This window comes from Bos indicus, chromosome X, assembly GCF_029378745.1.
Source record: "Bos indicus isolate NIAB-ARS_2022 breed Sahiwal x Tharparkar chromosome X, NIAB-ARS_B.indTharparkar_mat_pri_1.0, whole genome shotgun sequence".
NCBI lineage: Eukaryota > Metazoa > Chordata > Mammalia > Artiodactyla > Bovidae > Bos > Bos indicus.
The window spans coordinates 126,824,499-126,846,517 of NC_091789.1; the positions used below are offsets into that span (position 1 = coordinate 126,824,499).

The 22,019-nt window shown below is 44.0% G+C and overlaps 2 protein-coding genes across 2 annotated transcripts; both read right to left on the reverse strand.

Moving 5' to 3' along the window:
• Nucleotides 1-3,476: 3,476 nt before the first annotated feature.
• On the reverse strand, nt 3,477-5,685 carry LOC109555558 (melanoma-associated antigen B5-like). The gene is made up of 2 exons (XM_070783775.1): nt 5,535-5,685; nt 3,477-4,654 (listed from the first exon to the last, which is right to left on the reverse strand). The coding sequence occupies exon 2, from the start codon at nt 4,642-4,644 to the stop codon at nt 3,589-3,591; it is 1,056 nt and encodes a 351-aa protein (XP_070639876.1). The 5' UTR covers nt 4,645-4,654; nt 5,535-5,685; the 3' UTR covers nt 3,477-3,588.
• Nucleotides 5,686-8,538: 2,853 nt separating this feature from the next.
• On the reverse strand, nt 8,539-9,558 carry LOC139181603 (melanoma-associated antigen B4-like). Its single transcript, XM_070785094.1, has one exon. It carries the CDS (start codon nt 9,556-9,558, stop codon nt 8,539-8,541), a length of 1,020 nt encoding a protein of 339 aa, XP_070641195.1.
• Between the last annotated feature and the right edge of the window lie 12,461 nt (nt 9,559-22,019).

Below are 22,019 nucleotides of genomic sequence, written 5' to 3' on the forward strand. Positions count from 1 at the left end.
CCTCCACTAGCTTTGTTCATAGTGATGCTTTCTAAGGCCCACTTGACTTCACATTCCACGATGTCTGGCTCTAGATCAGTGATCACACCATCGTGATTATCTGTGTCGTGAAGATCTTTTTTGTACAGTTCTTCTGTGTATTCTTGCCGTTTCTTCTTAATATCTTCTGCTTCTGTTAGGTCCATCCCATTTATGTCCTTTATCGAGCCCATCTTTGCATGAAATGTTCCTTTGGTATCTCTGATTTTCTTGAAGAGATCCCTAGTCTTTCCCATTCTGTTGTTTTTCTCTATTTCTTTGCATTGATCACTGAAGAAGGCTTTCTTATCTCTTCTTGCTATTCTTTGGAACTCTGCATTCACATGTTTATATCTTTCCTTTTCTCCTTTGCTTTTCACGTCTCTTCTTTTCACAGCTATTTGTAAGGCCTCTCCAGACAGCCATTTTGCTTGTTGCATTTAATCAGGTTCGTGACATTGTACAGGAGACAGGGATCAAGACATCCCCATGGAAAAGAAATGCAAAAAATGGTTAACCATAAGGAGCCATAAAAACCCATAGGAAAAACAGCCTGGGACCTTGCTGATAGAATTTCCATCAGCCTTACCAGGTGAGTAAGGAAGATCACTTCTGGCAGGCACAGGAACTTTAGGATGTGTTGGGGACTTCAGGAAGAGAGGAATTCATCCAGATCTCTAGGTTTGACAACAAGTCTTGGCTGTGGCTTCCTAGACTCAAGAGGCTATTAAAATTTCCTTCTGGAGACTCCTTATCAACCGGTGCAACAAAGCAGATTTAGAAGCGCCTATTGGCAAATTGTTATTCTTACTGTACTTAGATAAATAATCAGGCCGAGTTTATTGAATTGAGACTTCCTTTGCAAACAAATTAGGTCTTAGTTTTCCTGTCTTCGGTAGAAATGAGGGACATGATGGAAAAAATTGGTTCAATATAAAGTGTACTACACATGTGTGGGTATTAGGTTCTAGTAGTATTACATTCCCTTGAAGTTTTATTATTTACTTGCAAACTGGCTTGGATCCTCAATTTTTCTAGTGTCCACCCGTATCTAGCTGCAACTTTCTTACGAATATTCCCAATTTCTCCCATCCTTTTGATGTGTCTGTGGGGAGACAGTGAGTTCCGAGTGATACACCTCTGCCATCTTGATCCGCTCACTCTCGCATTGTTTTGACTTGAATCACTGAGAACTAACATTGCCATTTTCCTGAAGTCCTGCAGCGTGAATCTACATGACTTGATGCAAGATCAGAGCGATTGTCACAACAGCTCATGTTCAAATAGACTTCATGCCTGTTGCTGTACGAGCCACTCAGAAAGTTAACCTGATCACCCAGAGATATTGCTAACTGTGATAGAGACATTTCAAACTGCAATAGTTGCTTCAATCCTGACACCTAGAAAACTTCTTGAATGACTAACCCCTGGGCTCAGAAACTGGTTTATAAGCAGCTCCAATCATTAACTTCTGTTTTTCTTTTGTTTCCATAGAAATGCCTCTTATTAGTAACTACCTGATACTCCCTGCATCATAGACCTAGCTTTGGGAGCCCACCTGCATCACCACCTATTGAAACGAGATATCATTCTTTTTTTAATTTATTGAATTGGAGGCTAATTACTTTACAATATTGTATTGGTTTTGCCATAAATGAACTGACCTGTTCTCAGAATGATGCAACTGCTGCCATGAAATGGAGGACTCCACTAATCCATTCTCTCTCTCCACAGTGACCAGATCAGCTTTTACCATGTGAGACTTGCAGGCAAGTTTCAGAGGAGGGAACTGTCAAGGCTTAGGGCACTCTGCCCCCAAATATACCACAGTGGCATATTGATTATTTTGAATTCAAGTTACTTAAGAAACAGCCAACAGAGGAGGGACATGCTGCCACCCCCCGATTTCTGCCTCCCTGAGAGCAGGAAATACATCTCATATGAAGGATGTACTGCCTGCATCTGGAGGCAGAGGGAAACCCTTCTAACCAGAAGTAGGCAGTTCAAGCAGAGAAGCCTGTATACACAAACCTTGTTAAGTCTTTCATTTACTACCCTGGGTACAGATTCTGTTTAGATTCCTTACTAGTTGAGTACCTAAAACCTAAGTTGATTTGTCCTGTTGATTCCTCACAAATTGTTTTGTTGTCTAAAAAATAAAAAAGCTGCCTGCTTTGCCCACTTCTTAGGTCCCATTTCTATGACACCTCTGTGCACATGAATTGCAATTTGTGTCTTTTTCTCCTGTTACCCTGTCTTGTGTCAAGTTTACTAGTAGTCTAACCACAAGAATTCAAAAGGGATAAAGGGAGGAATATCCTCCTTCCCTACACACCTCAAGGGAGTTCACACATACATCTCAGAAACTCCCTGCAGACGATGTGTGTAGCATACCAATCTGTGCACTGGAATCTCCTGCATTGAGATAAGAGCAGAGACACCATAGATTTCTATCTGTTAGGGGCCGAAATGTGTCCCCTCCACAAATGCATATTGAAGGCATAACTCAGAGTACTTCAGAATGCAACTGTAGTTACAAATAAGGTCTTTAAAACGATGGTTGTGTTAAAATGAAGTCATTCAGTTCAGTACAGTTCAGTCTCTCAGTTGTGTCCAACTCTTTGTGACCCCATGAATCGCAGCACGCCAGGCCTCCCTGTCCAGCACCAACTCCCGCAGTTCACTCAGACTCACGTCCATCAAGTCAGTGATGCCATCCAGCCATCTCATCCTCTATCGTCCCCTTTTCCTCCTGCCCCCAATCCCTCCCAGCATCAGAGTCTTTTCCAATGAGTCAACACTTTGCATGAGGTGGCCAAAATACTGGAGTTTCAGCTTTAGCATCATTCATTCCAAAGAAATCCCAGTGCTGATCTCTTAGGGTGGGCCATAACCCAGTGTGACTATAAGAAGAAATGGAGACAAAAAAGGAGGCACCAGGGATATATGCCCTCAAAAGGAATGCCAAGTGAAGAGGGTAGCCACCTGGCAGCCAAGGGGAGTGGCCTCAGGGTAAACCAGCCCTCATCTTGGACTTGCAGCCTCTAGAACTCTGAGAAAATAAATTTCCGTTGTTTCAGCCACCGATTCTGTGGGGTTTTGTTGTGGAAAGCCTAACAAATCAGTACGTTAGCCCAGGTAGAGATTTCCTCCTGGATAGTCTTTTTTACTTGCCTGTCATTCCTAAAAGCTATCTCAAGATCTTGCTTATGTGATTGCAGCTCCTAGTTTCTAAAGTTGTTTGGGCATAGGCTAGGTCTTGATCTTAGCCTCACGAGAACTAGCATAGAGCCTTTCAAAGAGCAGAGGCTGAAAAAATGAAGACAGTAAGAGGTCTAACTTGTTAAGGTTTAATACCTCCTGCATTTTTCACGAAGCATATCGAGGTATAAATTAATTTTATAAAACAGAAGACAGAAAAGATGGAGAACAATCAAGATTGATCATGTTTTGAAATTTTTTGCATTTTATTTTTTCATTCCATTGTCCCAGCAATATTATTGTGGGATTGCTTCCCATTTCGGCAAAGGTCCCTATTTTGATGTCAAATTTTCTTATCTGGATGATTTTTTAAAAGTCTTGGTCTTCAGTAGGGGTAGGAGAAGCAGCTGGACCTGGCCATGGAACATGCCTGGAAGTGAGAGTGGTGCCAGGCCTGGCTGGAACTGTGGCTCGAGCTCTCTCTTCCTCATCTCGCAAAGCTTCTTCATATTGTGATGAGAAGGCACCGGGGACCGTATCATTGACTTTTGCCAAAAATTCCAAGACTTTCATTTTGCTGGTTTCCACATGGGCTCGTGGGCCCCACAGGAACTCATAACATGGAGGATCGCTGTTGGCAACTTGGCGGTACTCCAGGTACTTCATCGTCACAAAGTCTTTGGTGATGAGCTTCCTGGGCTCTCCATAGATGAAGTGTTTTCTCCCAGCATATACTCGCATCATATTCAAGAACTTCCAGATGTCTTCCTCAGCAGCACAGTTGCCCTTCACGAAGATCACACCCAGAACTGTCATCAAGAGACCAGTCTTAGGTAAGCCCCTACCATCCCACACTCTCCCATTGTTGGGCAGGTTCAGTTTGCTGACAAGGTCATAGGAGTGGATGGTTGAATCAACTTCCTTCAAGTCAACTGCAAAGACAGCCTCGATGTGTTCAGAGGCTGTCTTGAGAATCTCGGCAAATCGGTTATGGTATTTTGGGTGGATAATCATCAGCATGTCTTCCTTCATGATGGGCTGCTTCATTTTGTATTTATGCAGAAGGAACTCTTCCAACAAACTTGTCATGCTGTTCAGAGTATCACTGTAGGTGTTCTCAGTAGAAGATGAGACATCGGAGGAACGTGAATCTTCCTCATCTTGACTGGTATCTTCTTCATCAGATGTTGTGTCAGAAGTAGTTGAAAAAGTGCTGGTAGTAGATGGGGCTTCCGAAGACCCCTGGAAAGTGCTATTTGACACAGTAGCTGAGGAGCTCTGTGAATTATCTTCTAAATGAGAAGAGGTAGAGGGAAGCTCTTCCATTACTGCAGCGGGCTGAACACCCCTGTGACTCTGGAGCTCATATCGGGCCTGGTGGCATTTCTCACGGATGCAGAGCTTATGATTCTGACGCCGAGGCATGATGCCTGAGCTGGGGGACAATGATTAGAAGTGTGAGTAGGAGGGCAGGTGATAAGGGTCCACACGAAGACGAAGGTTCAGTGTGCAGCCGCAGCAGGGAAATACCACCTTGGTTATCAGGAAGGCTACATTTGTGGTGTTCTTGAGGGCACTGTTCTGAAAAACCCCAGGGTTACTATTCTCCTAATCAGCCTGTCCTTTGGGAAACATATTGAAGAAAATTAGAGTGATCTTTAGGCTTCATCCTGCTACCCCTGCCTCAGGCACACTAGGGTGACAGAAGGGGCTGGTAGTCTCCTACACAGAGGCATCTGTTATTTCACATTCAAGACCACCACCCAACTAGTGGCCAGTCATAAGACCCATTCCCTCTGCTGTCCTGTTGTTGTCATCACAGTTTTCCCTGTGATTTCTGAGAAGTGAAGAGGTCCTCAGCTTATCACCCCAGTTAGTAGATATCACCCAGTACTGAGTGCTCAGTGGGAAGTTTTCTGTCCTGGCCTCTGGAGTCCTCAACATGAATTAAGAGTGCTTCCTTTGGTTCCCCATAGATCCTGGTGTCCCCACCCCTTTCTTGGAATAGTATTTGCACCTTCATACTAAGGGGTTCACCTCCTACACACCTGATGTAAATAAATGTTGATGGAACTTCAGCTTGATAGCTCTGCCCTGGTATTTCAAGGGCTACAAGGAACAGGGCTGGTTTCGTTATCACTTCTTTTCATTGGTAGATGATCCCTCAGTCCTTGCTTTGACCTCTGTTTTGGCCTGAAATTCTACCCTACCTTCCAATTAGGTCCACCCCTTCTACTACTATACTTTCTTATAGTAGGGCAAGCATCTCTGTGAGACCCCTAAGAGAAAGTAAGATTCTCCTCATTTGTCCATACCTGTCCTTGGTCTTCTGAGGTGCAGAGGATGAGATGAATCATATGGTTATGGGCTGGGTGGTTCCCTAAGTCTTCAGGGTATTCAGTTGGTTTCTGGAAAACCTGGAAATAATCCCACTGCTGGCCCTAGGCTATACCCCTTGGACCATGTCCCAACCCCTCTTGTGACATCATAGAAGGAAATGTGCATGTCATGTCAACAATGAGCAGGTATCCTAGGGATGCCAGGAAGGGCAGGGTTCTGTGTGGTTTCCTCAGAGTTCTGAGGTCAGGGGGTTGTGTAAGTCCAAAGCTGGACTCCTGGCAGCATTTGGGGCTCCTTTCTCTGTTTACATAAGGGAGCTCTACTCAGACTAAGGTCCTCAATCCCTGTGGTGTCAGAGAGGGAAAGTCTGGGAATGCCACACTAGACTACTCCTACCTGTGCCTTCAGGGATGACATCAGGATTCAGGCTTCTTGGGGCCCTCTGTGTTCAGTGTAGGGGTATGCCCTCACTCAGGTGCCTCACCTTGACTCCTGGGGGACTCTGGATTTCCTCTTTCTTTCAACCTAAGGTGACCCATGTAGACCAAAGACCATGTCCTTGCAAGCCCTGAAAAGAAGTGAGGGAATGTGCAGCCTGGCAGCCCTGTCTTGGCCTTCTGAGAGCCGACACAGGCCAGTCTCTCTGTGACTTCAGTTCCTCATTGTCTTTACCTTGACTCCTGTCTCTTCTGTGAAAGCCTTCTTGAGAAAGCCACGTCTTTGAAAAGTCTTAGTCTGCCTGCAACAAATCTCACAGAGAATGGGCTGAGTCCCAGGAGTGGTAGGGAAGCTGCAGTCCGGAAGGGAGCCCCAGCATAGGTGGTGTGCCATCAGAGAAAACACGCTGATCTCTTCCTTCTCTTCACTGACCAGACACAGCCTCTTGTAGAACCTTCACTCTTAACAGATTTACTCTCTGAAAGGAAGGGGCTGAATTAAATGATTTTCTGCATCCCTGATCTACTGCCGTTTACTGACATTTCCTTTGTAGATAAATTGTCACTGAATGCTGTCTCCTTCCTTATTCGTACTTCACTTTTATTTTCATTTTTTGTTATTTATTTCTGGGGCTTTTTATTCCAAAACCATGTTTGGGGTATGAAATTCTGCTATTTCACATGTGAAATACCTTTTGGACTCATGTTCAGAAAGAGGAAATGACCCAAGGTTAGCCTAATCCTGGAGGAGTGGCACAGTATGGGCTCTGGGAGGAATTCACTGCCGGGGTTCAGTCCAGCTCCTATCATTTATGAGCTTTGAATTTGAGCTTCTTTATTCCAGCTTCTTTATCTGCACATTGTGTTTGAAAGAGTCTATAGTGTAGGACCACAGACATGTGTGATGTATGTAAATCACCTGGCACAGTATGAGACAAGATTTGGTACTTTGAATGAATGGCATTACGAAGGTGATTTTGACCCCAAATGATAACAAACTTCCATCACATAATTTTATTTCCAGGCTATACTAGAGAATATGCAAGTCCAAACAATAATCAAATTGACATCAGCACTAATGCTCCCAAGCAAGTAAAACTAAGCAGTATTTCCCTATTTGAGCACCTGTTTTATTATGTGTTTGGGGTTATCTTCTCCACATGGATGCAAGGACAAGTTCATTTGTCTCAAGGACCAGCAACTTCCCTCTCAGGTGCTTTTTCTTGTCCAAACCACCCCTAATTTAATCCCACTGACAGTAAAAATTGAGCCCTCCCTTAAATTTTGCCAAATTACACTAAACATAACCTAATTAAACTGCCCGTTTACCAGAACAAATTCTGGTGCTCCCATCCCAGAAAAAGAGAGACAGTCCAGTGACGTCTTGGCATCTAGCTTCAATGGGTATCACCTTTATTTCTCAGAAACTCTCTAGACAGCTTTTGATGAAAATGTGTTATTTTGAGTGTTCACTTGCCCTGGCTCAAGTGCACAGGGCCCCTTCCATTCCCTATGGTTTTCGGATATCCCCAAACAATGGTGAATACATGGTTTAGATATACTCCAGATTTACAGCCTCACCTCTAAGAACCTTCATATGAGTGTCTGGCATCACACCCACAGCTTCATCTAGCCCATCATGCATCTGGACTGAACATGACCTCCCACCGAGGAACTAGATTTTTCCCAAGACCCAGTGCCACCTTAATCAGGTAACTTCGACTTGCTTGCTCTCATCTGGAACCTCCTCTTCCACACCTCCCCCATTTGAATTTATGATTTGTTTATTCCTTAGAGTTTGCTCACCACCTTCCTTATATGGTACCTGTTGCTAGATGCAAAATTCCATGGGCAGTGGCTTGGGATTCATTTTCTTACCAATCCAGTAGTATAAAAAAGCCTTCTAATCAGAAGATGGTCAATGAATTTGGAAGAAAAGGGAAATAATGAGCAAAGACTCTCTTTTATTATGATTTAAATGTCATACAGTTTGAATAAGCTAAATAAATCTAAGTCCATGTTATTAACTTTTACAAGGAAAGAGGACAGACAAGAAGACAAAGAATAAACCAGCGTTTACTCTGAAAGCTTTGTGATCCCAAATACTTATCTCTAGGATTCTTACACATTTCTAAGTAAAATTCTATTCCAATGTTATGTTACCTTGTTCTGGACCATAAGGAAAATATTGAAGTCTTTTCAAATCATTTACAAATAATGAGCTCTTAGTCTTAAACCTAACATCCATGACATTAATAAACCTAGATTCTGAAGCTAAGTAAACCTTATGAAGAGTAGTGACATTTAAAAATACAAAAAACCTTTACCTCCCTACCTAAATCATCTATTTTTGACTAGATATTATTCATATGGATAAACGGAAAACATGTATATTTTGTTAAACCTGCACCTAAACTCCCTTACTACTTAAAACTGTGAAGAACATATGGGTTTTATTCCCCCCACCGCTATTACCCCATGCTATTTAAGAGGTGGACTGTTCTCTTCCAACACAAAGGGAACAAAGTGCCATGACTGCTCCCTAGATGTGGGAGGAGCTGTAGGATTTGGCCCTGGTAGGGGCACTGGCTTCAGCCATTATTGGAACCCTGGCCGCACCTCTGAGCCCTGCTCTCTCCACCTGATCTCTCAGAGCCTCGTCATAGAGGTCTGGGAAGGAACTCGGGACCGTATCCTGGATCTTGGCCAGAACTTCCAACACCTTCATCTTACTGGTCTCAGCATAAGCTCTTGGGCCCCACAGGAACTCGTAGCCCGGAGGATCACTATTGGGCATCTGGCGGTAGTTGAGGTACCCCTTCTGCACCAGATCTATGGTGATGAGCTTTCTGGGCTCCCCAAAGATGGAGTGCTTCTTCCCAGCATGGATCCCCAACACATTGAGGAAATCCCAGATCTCCTCCTCACTGGCGTGGTTACCCTTCATAAAGATGATCCCCAGGAGCTCCATGAGGAGACCAGACTTGGGCAGCTCCTCCTCATCACTTGAACCTTCCTCAACCCCGAGACTGAACTTGTTGACGACGGTTCTACAGTCGACTTCCTTCAGCTCCAGGCCAAACACCAGCTCCACAAGCTCAGAGGCTCTGCTCAGGATCTCAGGGAAATGCTGCTCGTACTTCCTGCTGATGACCTTCAGCATGGCGTTCTGTGTGATGGGCTCCTTCTTGGTGTACCTCTCCAGCAGGAAATCCATCACCATGCTGGCCTTCCTCATCTGAGGATCTTTGCAAACACTCCGAGTGACCAGGGCTGCCCGGCCGGCATCTGGAATTTCATCCTCGGGGCCCTGGGCACCTTCCTCAGATCCTGCCCAGGAAGCCTCTGCAACAGGAGAGCTAGGGGCCATGGCTCCCTGAAGCTCCTGGCAATCGCCAGCAGCAAGGGAGCTTGGGGGAGAACCCTGAGGGGCAGAAGAGGGGGAGGATGGGCCCTCCTCTCCTGGGGCTGCAGCAGCACTGGCCTGGGCCTCCTGAGTGTCACCCTCTACCTGGTGGCATTTCCCACGGGCATGATGCTTGTTTTTGTGCTTCCGAAGCATGATGACACAGGTCAGGGACCGCAGGCGGGCGTGCAGTTAGGAAGGCAGGCTTTCAGTGGCCTTGAGGAAGGACAAAGAAATGTTGTGAGCACCTTCATCAGGGAGGGTCGTTCCCAGTTTAAACCAAGTCCGCTTCGTAGGGGGGCCTTGAGTCCACTGCTCTAGGACCCACAAGTCTCCTGTTCGCCTAGTCAGCCTGTCCCCTGAGACTCCTGAGGAGGAAGTGAGAGTGAGCCCTGGTGTGCAGCCAGACAGCCCTGCCTGGGCGTTAGAGGGGGTCCTGTGGGGGCTGGCAGGGGAGGCATGTCCTTTCAGTTCACATTCAGAGTTAGGATGAAAAATGGGGAATGACCCCCTAGCACCCGCCCCAATCCCTCTTCTGCTCTGAAGCTGATGCTGCCACCTTCCCTGTGACTCAGGAGAAGGAGAGAAGGGAGCGCTCAGCCTCCCACCTAAGGGTCTCGGGACCCACCCTTCGGTACCCAAGTTCTAAACTCCCCACTCAAACCCCAGCCTTCCTTCCCCAGGTTTGGCCGGGATGAAGCACTGACCTCATGGTTGGGTCCCGATTCGCCCGTGTGTCCGGGAGGATGGTCCTCATCTTGGCTCCCCCTGAGCCCTGACATCCTCTCTGTACTGACCAGCTACCAACCCTTCCGACCGAAGTGCCCTCCTCCCTCAGTGTCCCGCATCCAAGATCACAGCAAGGGTGACCCGCAGCCGTTAGACCTGCCTGGATCCTACCCAGATGCTCCGCGGCCAAGTCGCAGGGGGTGGGGGTTTCGCGTGGCCGCCATTCTGGGGTGTGGATACCCTCAGTCCCCACCGATGATCCCTCCTTTAGCTACAGGGCTCAGGGCTTTCCCTCTACTCAGCAGAAGTGTAGTCCACCAGCCCTGGACCGAAGCCTTCCTCTCAGAGACCACCTGCGTAAAGTGGATGGACTTAGGGCTTAAGATGCAGGCCCGAATCTTCCAGGGGAGAGCAGGGGCAGGGTGGCTGGGGGTTGTCCGGCCCCCTCTTTTCAGAGGGAAAGGCTTGGTCATGCTGGACGTGTGTTCCCACACTTGTAACATGTCACCGCACACTTGGACACCTGATGAGACCAGGGAGTCCTCCATCTGGGCACCCTACCCGGCAGTTCTCTAAGACGGCAGCAGCTCTCAAAGTTGGCTTCGCAGCCCCAGCATGTGCGCGTGGTCGTAACTTCCTCTCATGTGGTTCTGTGTTCCCGGTGGACAGCAGAGGCCGGGGCCAGGGTGGGCGGAGTTCCGGGGCAGCTTTCCGGAGGATTGGCATGTGCACTTTTCCTCGAATCGTCGCGGATCCTGAGACCTTCCTTGTACTGAGCAGAGTCTACGGGCCTCCCTCCCAGGCTCTAGGTTCCATCAGCACCCCAGCAGGAATTGTTTCTGGCCTGGCCAAACAGGCTTCCTGGAGCTCCTGAGAATGACAGTGAGGACACATTCGGGCCCCGTCTTCTGGGCTGAGTGATGCTCCGTCCACTCTCCGTGTCTTCCCTTGACCCCTGTAGGTGGTGGGTACGTCCCATCTGCTGACCTGAGGCCAAGGCCTCCCATCGAAGACATCAAGTCCCGAGGCTTCTGCTGAGAAGTGCACGTACATCTCCTCTGGACCCTTCTGCCTGAGGCTTCCAGGAAATGGCTGCTGCAGTTAAGATGAGCTGAGAGGGAAGGATGGGAGACTGCTTTCTGTGGTGTGGAACCCCTCACATCTCACTCAGGATCTTCATATTGACTGCTGGCAGGGCCTGGAAATCCTTCCGTTTCTGAATGAATCCACCTCTGTCCCCAACCATGCCCCACACCATCCCAGCAGAGTAAGTGAAGGGGCTCCTTAGCCTGACGGTTCTCACTGTGGGCTCTGAGTCGACTGCAGGGGCATTGCTCTCAAGTTCTAGGGGAATTTCTGTCCTTTGGTACAGTTTTTAGGATACTAAGTTTTCTCTTTTAGTCCCTGCATGATAGTCTATTAAGGTGATCACTTTAAAGGGCCAGTTGTCATCCACTAACAAAGTTTGTGCTGGTTATTTCATGACGTCTGGGCCATGCTGCCACATCCAACTCAAACTTGTTCCCCATATTCTTGGCATGGGAGCTCTGAGATGCTACCTCAGATTCCTTCAGTGAGGCTGTAGCGATTCATGGCCCCAGGGCACAGTGGAAGAATCAAGGGCTGCACTTTAAAGCCTTTTCCAGCTGATCCTGTTGTCTTCTTCCCTTGTAGCCTGCACACCCCTTGTCAGTCTCTGAGGACTCCCTCACCTTAACACTCATAGGGTCAAGTTCATTAGAGACTTATTTTGCCTCGGGGATTATTTAGTTTTGTGCTTTTGCTTCTGTTAATAGTTGTCTTTATTCCTTGTGTAAGTTTTCCATGGTTTATTCTGGGTACAGGAAACAGCAGCCCATGTTTGATTGTGGTCTCAGCTGGTCTGACTGGAGTAGACCTGTAAAGGAGTTAAGCAACATCGACAGTCTTACAATATGTGCTCCTCATGAATACACATAACATACTATTCTGTTTGAGACTTCTTTGTCCTAAGGCTGTCAAGAAATTCTTCTTGTTGCATCTATGTGGAACCTATACATTGTTCTGAGGATTCTTTGTAGGTACGTTTTTTTGGTATGGTTGCTTTTATTTGTGCTGGATTTTCTGTTACGTGGTCTAAGTAATTGTTGATTCTTCCAGGCCAGACTCTTGGTTTTGCTATGGTGATCTATTTTATATGAGATAGCTGAAGTTATTTATATGTTTGAATACTTTCTGTGCGTGTTTCCTCAGATTTTTAATTGGAGGATAAATTCCTACGTTATCTTTTGTTCTTCATTGTTCCTGTCTCTTATTCATTTGGCATTGTTGTATATAACTCTGTACTGGCTATGTGTTCTTGTCCAGATTTTTTCTACATTTAAATCAGTAGAGCATTTATGAAAAAATTTAATTGGAGGAGAATTGCTTTATAGTGTGTTAGTTTCTGTTGTACAACAGTATGAAGCAGCTCTAAGTATGCATATATCCCCTCCATGAGCATCCGTGAGGCCACCCCCATCTCAGTCCTCCAGGTTGTCATGGAACAGCAGTCTGAGCTCCCTCTGTTGTAGAGCACCTCCCCACTAGCTCTCTCTTGTATACATGATAGTGCATATATGTCATAGCCACTCTCAGTTTGTCCCTCTCTCTCCATCCCTTGCTGTGTCTACGTCTTTTCTCTACATGTGTCTCTATTCCTACCCTGCAAATAGATTCATCAGTGCCATTTTCTAGATTCCATATAAATGCGTTATACACAATACTTTTTGTTCTCTTTCTGACTTACTTCACTCCATGAAACAGACTCTAGGTGCATCCAGCTCACTGCCACTGACTTAAATTTGTTACTTTTTATGGTTGAGTAATATTCCATTGTATATATCTACCACAATTTCTGTATCTATTCATCTGTCAGTGGAAGTTGAGGTGGTTGCTTCCATGTCCCAGCTATTGTAAATAGTACTGCAATAAACAGTGTGGTCCGTGAATCTTTTCACGCATGGCTTTCTCAGTGTGTATGCCCAGTAGTGAGATTGCTGAATCATTGGGTAGTTTTATTTCTAGTTTTTAAAGGACTCTCCATACTGTTCTCCATACTGGCTATATCAACTTACATTCCCCCTCAAAGTGCAAGAGGGTTCTCCTTTCTCCATGACACTTCATCACTTATTGTTTCTAGATTTTTTTTATGATAGCCTTTCTGGCAAGTGTGAGGTGATGCATCATTGTAGCTTTGGTTTGCATTTCTTTCATAATGAGTGGTCAACATCTTGTCTTGTGAGCCTCTGTATTTTTTAAAAGAACAGATTTAGGATTACAGAAAATTTAGCGGATAGTGTACAGAGTTCCTACAGAGCCAGTCTCTTCCTCCACTTAGCATCTTCTGTTATTAACATCTTGGATTGGTTCAACTGATACAAGTTCATTTGTTAAAATTGAGCAACTGATATCAATATGGTATTATTACATATTGTCCATTGCTTACAATATATTTTACTTTTGTTGTTTTGCAGTTCTGTGTTGTTGCTTTTGTTCAGTTGCTCAGTCATCTCTGACTGTGACCCCATGATCCATAGCACGCCAGGCTCCCTATCGTTCACCATCTCCTGGAGTTGGCTCAGACTCATGTCCATCCAATCAGTGATGCCATCCAACAATCTCATCCTCCGCTGCCTTCTTTTATTTTTCCCTTCAATCTTTCCCAACATCAGGGTCTTTACCAGTGAGTCGGATCTTCCCAACACGTGGCCAAAAGTTTGGAGCTTCAACTTCAGCATCAGATATTCCCATGAATATTCAGCCTTGATTCCCTTCAGAAATGACTGGTTTGGTCCCTTTTCTGTCCAGGGGACTCTCAAGAGTCTTCTCCAGCACTGCAATTAAACAGCATCAGTTTTTCAGCACTCAGCATTCTTTATGGTCCAGCGCTCACATCCACACATGACCCCTGGGAAAATCATAGCTTTGCTAGACACACCTCTTTTACTACTGTGATGTCTCTGCTTTCTGTTATGTGATCTATGTTTGTCATAGCTTCTCTTGCAAGGAAAAAGTATCTTTTAATTTCATGGCATCTTTTAATTTGGGGCTTCCCTCATAGTTCAGTCGGTAAAGAATCTGCCTGCAGTGCAGGAGATCTGGGGTCAATTCCTGGCTCAGGTAGATCTCCTGGAGAAGGAAGTGGCAACCCACTTCTGTATTCATGCCTAGAGAATCTCATGGACAGAGGAGGCTGGGAGGCTACAGCCCATGGGGTCACAAGAGTCGGAAACGACTTAGTCACTAAACCACCACCACCGTCATGGCTGCTTCCACCATCCACAGTGATTTTGAAGAAGAAAATTAAATCTTCCATTGTTTGTACTTTTTCTTCATCTGTTTGCCATGAAGTGTTGGGACCAGATGCCATGATCTTAGTTTCTTGAATGTTGAGTTTTAAGCCAGCTTTTTCATTCTCTTCTTTCACTCTCATCAAGAGTCTCTTTAGTTCCACTTCACTTTCTGCCATAAGGGTGGTATCATATGCATATCTGAAGGTATTGATATTTCTCCCGGCAGTTTGATTCCAGCTTGTGTTCATCCATCTGGGAATTTTCATGATGTACTGTGCATATAACTTAAATAATCAGGGTGACAATATGCAGCCTTAATGTACCCGTGTCCCAATTTTGAACCTGTCTGTTGTTCCTTTTCCACTTCTAACTGTTGCTTCTTGACCTGTACACCGGTTTCTCAGAAGGCGGGTAAGGTGGTCTGGTATTCCCATCTCTTTAATAATTTTGCAGTTTCCTGTGATACACACAGGCAAAGGCTTTTGCATAGTCAAACAAGTAGAAGTTTTTCTGGAGTTCTGTTGCTTTGCCTGTGACCCAATGGAAATTACCAATTTGATATCTGATTCCTCTGGGTTTTCTGAATCCAGCATGTACATATTAAAGTTCTCTCTTCAGATACTGTTGAAGCATAGCTCAAAGAATTTTGAGCATTCCCTTCCTAGCATGTGAAATGAGCGCCATTATATGATAGTTTGAACATTCGTTGGCATTGCACTTCTTTGGGATTGGAATGAAAGCTTACCTTTTCCAGTCCTGTGTCCTCTGCTGAGTGGTCCAAATTTGCTGGCATATTGAGTGCAATACTTTAACAACATCATCATTTAGGGTTTGAAATAGCTCAGCTGAAATTCCATCACCTCCACTAGCTTTGTTCTTAGGAATGCTTCCTAAGGCCCACTTGACTTCACACTCCTGGATGTCTGGCTCTAAGTGAGTGATCACAACATTGCTGTTATCTGGGTCATAAAGACCTTTGTTGAACAGTTATTCTGTATATCCTTGCCACCTCTTCTTAAAATCTTTTGCTTCTGTTGTGTCCCTATAGTTTCTGTCCTTTATTGTGCCCATCTTTGCATGAAATGTTCCCTTGGTATCTGTAATTTTCTTGAAGAGAACTCTAGTCTTTCCCATTCTATTTTTTCCCTCTATTTCTTGGCATTGTTCACTTGAAAATGCTCTCTTATTACTCCTTGCTGTTCTTTGGAAATCTGCATTCAGATTGGTATATCTTTCCTTTGCCTTTTGCTTCCTTTTGTTCTCAGGTATTTGTAAGACTTTCTCAGACAACCATTTAGCCTATTTCAATTTTTTTCTTGTGGATGGTTTTGGTTACCACCTCCTATACCTTGTTCTGAACCTTCATCTTTAGTTTTTCAGGCAGTCTTCCTACAAGATCATATCCCTCGAAACTATTCCTCACCTCCACTGTATAATCATAAGAAACTTGATTTAGGTCATATTTCAATGGCCTAGTGATTTTCTGTACTTTCTTCAACTTAAGTCTGTATTTTGCAGTAAGAAGCTTATGATCTGAGCCAGAGTGAGCTCCGGGTCATGTTTATGCAGACTATGTAGAGCTTCTCCATCTTCAGCTGCAAGTTATTCCTTTACTTCCTACTTTTCCATTCCTGTCCCCAGTATGAAAAGGACATTTTTGGGGAATGTTAGTTCTAGGCTGTGATGTACATCTTCATAGCACCACTGGACTCTAGCTTCTTTGGCAGCAGTGGTTGGAGCATAGACTTGGATTACTGTGATGCTGAATGCTTTGCCTTGGAAATGAACCAAGATCATTCTGTCCTTGTGGACACTGCACCCAGTACCTGCAGTTCGCACTCTTTTTTTGACTATGAGACTGCTCCATTTCTTCTAATGGATTTTTGCCCACAGGTACAATGGTAATCTCAATTAAATTCACCCATTCCTGTCCATGTTAGTTGTCTGATTTCTCAAATGTTGACGGTCACTCTTGCCATCTCCTGCTTGACCAATTTTCACTGATTCATGGACCTAACATTCAAGGTTCCTGTGTAGTACTGTTCTTTACAGCATTGGACTTTACGTTAACCACCAGACACATCCACAACTAAGTGTCATTTTGACTTTGGCCCAGTCTCTTCATTCTTTCTGGAGCTATTTCTGGGCTCTTCCCCAATAGCATATTAAACACCTACTGACCTGGGGGGCTCAGGTATCTCCCCCTTGTATGATCTCCTGGTATCATATCTTTTTGCCTTTTCATGATGTTCATGGGGTTCTCGAGGCAAGGATACTGAAGTGGTTTGCTGTTCTCCTCTCCAGTGGACAACATTTTGTTAGAATTCTCCACCATGACCTGTCCACCTTGGCTGGCCCTGCAAAGCCTGGCCCATAGCTTTTGAGTTACACAAAGGTATGATCCACATGATCATTTAGGTTAGCTAAGTGTGATTGTGGTTTTTGTTCTAGAGAATAGGGCATTGTAGTTCTTCTGTCTGCCCTCTGAAGAATGAGTTGAAGAGGCTTGTGGAAGCTTGCTGATGGGAGGGACTGGTTATGAGGAAACCTGGCTCTTGCTCTATTGGGCGGGGTAATGTTCAGTAAATAAATAAATAAAAATTAGAAAAGCATAAAGAAACATGTAATTATATCAATATGAGTAAAATCCTTAATGACATTCGTAGCCATTAGTTTGTTATTGAAGACCTCATTAAGTATTTTGAACACAGAGAGAAATATGTGAGATGTAGCTAATATGGAGGAGGATGATACATCCCTCTGCCATTCTAGGTTTTTGTGGGTGGCTGAAGAATTAAACTGATGTGAGACAGATTAATAGGATAAAATAAAAGTATAATAACACATAGGCGTGAGAGAGACCCAGGAAAACTGAATAACTCATCAACATGGCCAAAGCCCAGAGCCAAAGAGAAAAGAAAGTTTTAATGGTAGTTCTTTGGGACCTGAAAAGATAGGAAGACAGTTCACATGGCGATGGGAAAGGGAATGTTGGTAAATGGATGTATTCTGTGCCAGGCAGAGACCCCGGGCCACAGAATGGACTCTCATCTCTAGGCCCTGCCAAGATTTCCCCACCACACCTTGCCCATAATCTTTGCAGTTATGTCTGGTCATAGTTCTCTTCAGGGAATAGGAACTTTGTCTAAGTTCCTTCAGGCAGTTAGGCCAAAGGTCACGTTCCTTTCTGAGTCTTTTGGCCTTGAATGTTTTCAGTTAGAACAATCTGTGTATCAAAAGAGACATTTTGAGATTGCATGTTTTGCTCTCCCATACTAACTAGGAAAGTAAAAACAATTACAGTAAAGACGAGAAATTTTAAAAGTTAATCCTAGTTTCCTTTGTATGATATTTACATTTTGAAAGGTACATGTTAACATATAAAAACACTGTGTGAAATAACAGCCTATGAAGGAAAATCTGATTTACTTTGCATTGTTCTTTGGAAAATCAAAAAATGTTTAAATAAAAGTACATTTACAGTCACTGTTTAGAGTCAATGGCAGCAAATATTTCTTGCAGTATATTGTTTTACAATGTTGTATAAGCTTCTGTTCCATACTAAAATAATCAGACATACATATACATATATCCTCTCACTTTGGATTTCCCTCGCATTGAGGACATCCCAGTGAATTAAGGAGAGTTCCCTGTGCTATACAGTATATTCCCAACAGTGGTCTATTTTATACATAGTGTAAATAGTGTGTATGTGTCAATCCCAATATTCTAATTCCTCCCACCCTAACCCTTTGGCCCTTGGTACCATACATTAGTTCTCTATATCACTGTCTTCATTTCTGCTTTGCAAATAGTATCACCTATGCCATTCTCGATCCCACATATATACGTTAATTTTCAATCTTTGTTTTTCTCTTTCTGACTTCCTTCTCTGTATAACACTCTCTAGGTCCATCCACCTCTCTAACAATGACACAATTTTTTTCATTTTTATGACTGAGTAATATTCCACTGGGCTACCCTGGTGGGTCGATGGTAAATAATCTGCCTGCCAATGCAGGAACCGTGATTTCAATTTCTGGGTCAGGAAGATTCCCTGAAGAAGGAAATGGCAACACACCCCAATATTTTTACCTGGGAAATCCCAAGGACAGAGGATTCTGGTAAGCTACAGTCCTTGGGGTCTGAGAAGAATCACATACAACTTAGCGACAAAATAACAAGCACAATATTCCATTGCACATACCTTCCACAGCTTCTTTATACTTGCATCTGTCGATGTACATCTACATTTCTTCCACGTGCTAGTTGTTGTAAACAGTCCTGCAGTGAACATTAGAGTGCTTGTTTCTTTTTGAATTATGGGTCTGTGGTCTCTATGGCAGAGTTAATGCTGACCTGTAAGAAGCCTTACACCAAGGAGAACCTCTAGGACTGCTTCTGCTAGTGCCTCATCCCTGTGTGAGCCCCAGCTGACCCATGCCTCCACAGGAGACTGTTGAACACTTGGAAGTAGGTCTGATTCAGTCTCCTGTGGAGTAAATGCTCCTTTTCTCTGGGTCTTGGTGCATGCGAGATTTTGTTTGTGCCCTCAAGAGTGGTGTGTCTGTTTTCCCTACTTCTGTGGGAGTCCTATAATCAAATCCCACTGCCCTTCAAGGTCAGATGACCAGGGAATTCCCTTTGTGAGAACCACAGGCTGCATTCCTTGATGTGAGGTGCAGAGCTTTCACAATCGTGGGAGAACTTCTTTCGTATTTTTGTTCTTCAGTTACCTACTCAGAGGGTATGGGATTTGAATTCATTGTGATTGTACCTCTCGTATTATCTTGTTGCGACTTCCACTTTTTCTTTGAACGTGGGGTATCATTTTTGGTGTGTTCCAGCGTCCTCCTATTGATAGTTGTTCAACAGCTAGCTGCAGTTATGGTGCAGGAGGAGACAAACAGACATCCTCCTACACCGCTGTCTTGAAACAGAAGCCTCTGAAATACAGTTTGGAGTAGTGAGATGACAGGAGAACTGAAGGACACTAGGTCTGCCTCAGGCTGGGAGGAGTGGAACAGTGTGGCCTCTCGACAGATGCAGACCAAATGTCTATTTCCAGCTCTGTCACAAGTCTTGTGAACTTGAGAATATTACCAAATTTGTAATCTGCAAAGTGAGTGTTCTAAACCCTATTTTGTAGAACTATTGTAATATATGTGGTATTTATAAAGCTCTTGCAAAAATAGATTTCAAAGAATTACATTTATTCCTCTGATAATGACCACAGACCATAGTTTGTGAATTTTTTTTTTAGTTGCATGAGATATCAGAAATATGTGGCACGTTCAGAATGAACACAGTTCTGCTTAGTAAAACTAAATAAAATTTCCCCGTTTGTAAATATGTCATTTGAATATAGAGGAATCTCTCCTGCCTGGATGCTACTCAGAACTTCTAGAATTTGTGTCAAGGACAAAGATCTTCCCTTCCAGTTGCCTTGTCATCCATACCACCCCCCCATTTTCATTAATTTTACCAGCACGAAAAGTGTAGCCTTCATTTGAAGTTCCCCAAATTATGCTTAAAATAGGTAGTAGAACATTTCTGTAACATAGTGGCCTCTGACTCCAGTATGGAGAGTGCTGTTACAGTGGGTATTAGATATCTCAGTTCAGGGAAATACCATCCTTCTTTCCGGCAAACACCCTGGAGGCAGTGGGGTTAAATCCCCAGTTTGTGCACTGTGTTTCCCTATACTGGGGCAGGAGCACAGAATTCATTTTATTCCTGTCCCAGGTGGAGAGTCTCTCTGTTTTACCCACAGTCTCAAAGTAAGAATTAAGAGTAATCTTCCATTCCATTCTTCAGCTTCTCAACTTAAACCCCCCATTTCAGGGTCACCCTCTGCCCTCAATTCACTCAGCCTCATTTAGCCCACCAACCCACGTAACTTCAAATTACATCCTCAAGGGAACTGCAGTGTGCCAACACGCCCACATTTGTTGCCTCAAAGCATTTACTTTTGACTTGCTCTAATCTGCAACCTCCTCTCGTTCTCATCCCTGGTTTCAACTTGTCACATGTTCAGGTCTCAAAGGGTATCTCCCCATCTGCTTGATATGGCGGCAACTTATAGACACTTTAACTTCTATGGACAGTGGCTCAGGCTTCTTTTTATTACCATCCCCAGTCCTGCCATGGAGCATTCCAAGGAGTAGATACTAAATTAGTGGTTGGAAATACAAGTGACAATAATAAAGTTGTCTACTTTATTACTATTTAATTTCTTCCACATCTTGAATAAACTCAGGAAATACTTTTACTAAAAAGAAGTATTAATGTAATTTACCAAAACCAAAAACTTACCAAAATTTACTTTTTCTTTTCTATTTTACTTGACCTAAGTTATTTTACCACAGAGTCTCTTGAAATTTGCATGAAAATCCCTCTTCCATTGCTGTGTTTTCTTTGTCTAGATCACACAGCAATCAAAAGTTTCTAAATTTGCATTATAAAATATAAAAACTTTAACTGGAACCTGATAAACAGTAATAAATATGTGATCCATATTTTCAGCAGTGGAACGTTGATTTCCTGTTTTTGTCTTCCCAAAGAGAAAGAATTTATTAGAGAAACAGAGCAGTTTTAAGTAGCAGTTTTATGAAGCAGAGCAAAATTACACTCCTGAGAAGGAGGAGAGCAGGCTGTCTGGAAACCAGAAGTGGTCCTGCCATGTGGTAGGGTCATATGTGTCCTGTGTCATTTGACTGACAAATTGATGGACAGCTTTAGGTTATATAACTTTTCTCCTAGTGTGCAGGCAGTTACCCAAAAGTACCCAAGCTAAATCCATGGAGTGGGAAGGAAGACAGGAACCACAGTGCTATTTTTTATAAATATGGCATCATGAACCCTGGGTTACATTAGTCACTGTTTACATCTTGGTGCACCTGTGACACCCCATGCTGGCAGTTTTATCTTGCTTGGTCCTGACATGGCTGGAAACCTAGTGGTGGTCATTGGCCAGAAAAGGGAGCCTCTCTGGGTGTACTCTGACCACCAGTGTTCAGGTGGGGAAGAGGAAGACAAAGCATCCCTGGCTGCTAACCTGGCACAAGTATTACACTCCCAATTAGATTCTGAACAGGGAACAGCCATCGTTCCCATGGGAAATGGTTGGGAGTTTGTCATGTGATAGCTGTCTCCCAGCTGAGTGCAGAATCTGTATATAGTTGTCCTTTCTGCCTGAGAGAGTGTCTGAGCAAGGATGATATAAATGTCCTTCTGGGTTAATTCAAAAGTCATAGATGTCTAAACTTGTCTAGATATTTTTTGGGGTCATCTGAGAATTTTCCCTAATCTTTTTTATCCAACTGAGATCCTACATGGAGAAGGGAACTTGGATTCTTATGGAAGTCTGGTGGGCCCTATGCCTTCCTGAGGTGGATAGAGTTTAAGGATTTCTGGAGCCCCAGGTTAGAGGGCAAATCATTGGTGATGGGGGCCAGGAGTAGTGGTGTTCAATGCTGAGTACAAATGCAAAAGAAGTCTGTGGTCCAAGAGGCTCCTTCTTTTGTCCAGAAAAACTTCCTGTGAACAGGGCTCAGTGGCTTGCTGATGGTTAGT